The sequence below is a fragment of the Charadrius vociferus genome, unplaced genomic scaffold (genome assembly GCF_000708025.1).
Source record: "Charadrius vociferus isolate BGI_N301 unplaced genomic scaffold, ASM70802v2 scaffold398, whole genome shotgun sequence".
In the NCBI taxonomy this organism is placed as follows: Eukaryota; Metazoa; Chordata; class Aves; order Charadriiformes; family Charadriidae; genus Charadrius; species Charadrius vociferus.
In genome coordinates this window covers 909877-911816 of record NW_009649571.1, presented here as the reverse complement: position 1 = coordinate 911816, position 1940 = coordinate 909877, and the positions used below count along the sequence as shown (strand labels likewise).

The 1940-nt window shown below is 59.5% G+C and overlaps 1 protein-coding gene across 1 annotated transcript in view; it reads right to left on the bottom strand.

The window, feature by feature from the left end:
- Positions 1-1733, bottom strand: part of LOC104291111 (ectonucleoside triphosphate diphosphohydrolase 8-like) — a 6005-nt gene extending 4272 nt beyond the window's left edge. The window contains exons 1-3 of the mRNA XM_009890309.1: positions 1608-1733; positions 889-1006; positions 31-181 (exon numbers count right to left, since the gene is read on the bottom strand). Coding sequence (XP_009888611.1) covers positions 31-181; positions 889-1006; positions 1608-1733 — 395 coding nt within the window. The remainder of the gene's footprint in view (positions 1-30; positions 182-888; positions 1007-1607) is intronic.
- Between the last annotated feature and the right edge of the window lie 207 nt (positions 1734-1940).

Below are 1940 nucleotides of genomic sequence, written 5' to 3'. Positions count from 1 at the left end.
GGGGTGGTGGGCTCCGGGCAGTGCCGGTACCTCAGCAGCCGCATGCCCGCTGTGGCCCCCAGGTAGGTGGGGGTCTCCCGCTGCTGCTCTGCTGGGACCACCTTCATGGCCTTGTCCAGGCAGGGCTTCAGGCTGGCTCCAGCCCCAGCAGGGTTGTCTGCGTAGCTGGAGATGCCGGGTCCTGCAAGAGAGCACCCCGTCACGGAGTGAGCTCAGTGCCACCAGGAGGGACAGGACAGCAGGGGGCACGGTCACCCAGAAAGCCCTCAGGGGTTTTTCCAAGGACCAAGGATGTCCAGAGAGCTCCCTCGGCCTGGGGAACAGATGGATGCGTGATGTCCCAGTCACAGCCCAAAACTCTGTTTTGTGTAGTGCCGTATGGATGCCAAAATGAAAACTGCTGACCCAAAGAACAGTTTGGAAGCACACAGAAAAAAAACAGCAGAAACACAGTAAAGTTAAGGGACTTGTGCAGAGCTGTTAGGAGGCCCCATGGGAACGCGAAGCCACATGTTAAGAAAGAAGCTGTGAGATGTTGTGCAAAGAAGAGCCAAGGAAGCAGCTGTGTAGGAGAAGGAGCAAACTCTGCACATCCAGCGTCCCAAGCTGCAAGTTGATGCACAACCACCAGCTGCAAGACTGGACTGGCTCTAGGAGCCATGCCAGCTGGGGGCCAAATTCCTTACCCACCTCTGCACCCCCCAATTACTGTAGGGCTGCCTAAGGTGCAAACTATTCCCTCAACGCTTTACTTTGGTTCTTCCACCAGGCTTTCTCCCTTTGGCCTGCTCAGGCCAGAAGAGTCAGATCCCCAATGATGCTGTGAGAGTCTGGGAAAGTGATCCAGGAGGTTGGGAGAGAGGGACGGACACGTCCCGCCACACTCACCGGACACGGTGCAGGCTTCCACCTGGGAGATGATGCCGGTGCCGTTCTCCTTGTCCGCGGGCCACCGGTAGATGTAGAGAGCCGTGTGCGTGGAGCCGGCGTCAAACACCAGGCCGTACTGGGGGAGGCAGAGGGGACACGGGGTCACAGCACGCTCAGCACTGCATCAGGTGCCACGGGGGGGTCTGTGAGCTCCTGCTCTCCCTTCCCATGTGTGAACGCAAGCGGCACGGGTTTGCACATCCAGCCTTGCTTTAGCAGCCCCGCTCCACCTCTAACCCCCCTGATTCAGCCATTGATGGGAGTACCAGCGCCGAAAGGGAAGACGTGCGGGTCAGCAGGGTGATTTGCAGAGCAGGGAGGCATCCAGGCATGTCGCAAAGGGCTCAGGCTGCCAAAGCTGCTTCCTGATTTTTGGGAGCGGCAAAGCTCACAAACCCTGATGATTTTTTAACAGTCAGTCAGCGGAAAGCAACAGGAGAGAGAGATGTAAACGCACCAGGTGACCCTGGTGTCGGAAAACAGAGATGAGAAAGTATCTGGGGTGTGCTCCCTGGTGTTTGATCTGCCCAGTGCTACCTTTATTAGGTTAAGCCCTGAAAAGTTGAGCTGCTTATGGGAAGACTTGCAGAGAGGAAGGCAGGGCTGATGGAAGGATAAGCGGTGGAAAGAGGCTGGTGGTCATTCCCGGACTCCCCCAGGTCCCACTGGGCACCTACTTTGGTTCTCTTAGGCAGGGCAGCATCCTTCGCCGGGGTCAGGACCAGGAGGAAGGCGGCCACCCCCAGCACTCCCAGCACAGCCGTCGAGCTCCAGCCCACCGCCCTGCGCAGGCGGGTCTGCATCCCCACGCCGGGCTGTGGGGAGGAATGGTGTCTGCAAGGGCAACCCCAACCCCCTGCCCCGTCTCCCCAGCTCCTCCTGGGGTCCCAGCAGGTCGGGAACGCCACATCCCCTAAAAACCACCCCCAGGGACACGGAGCAGCCGGGTGTGGAGACCATGAAGCTGCCCCGTGGCAGAGCAATGCCCTGCGGCGAGCAGGGCCGAACCC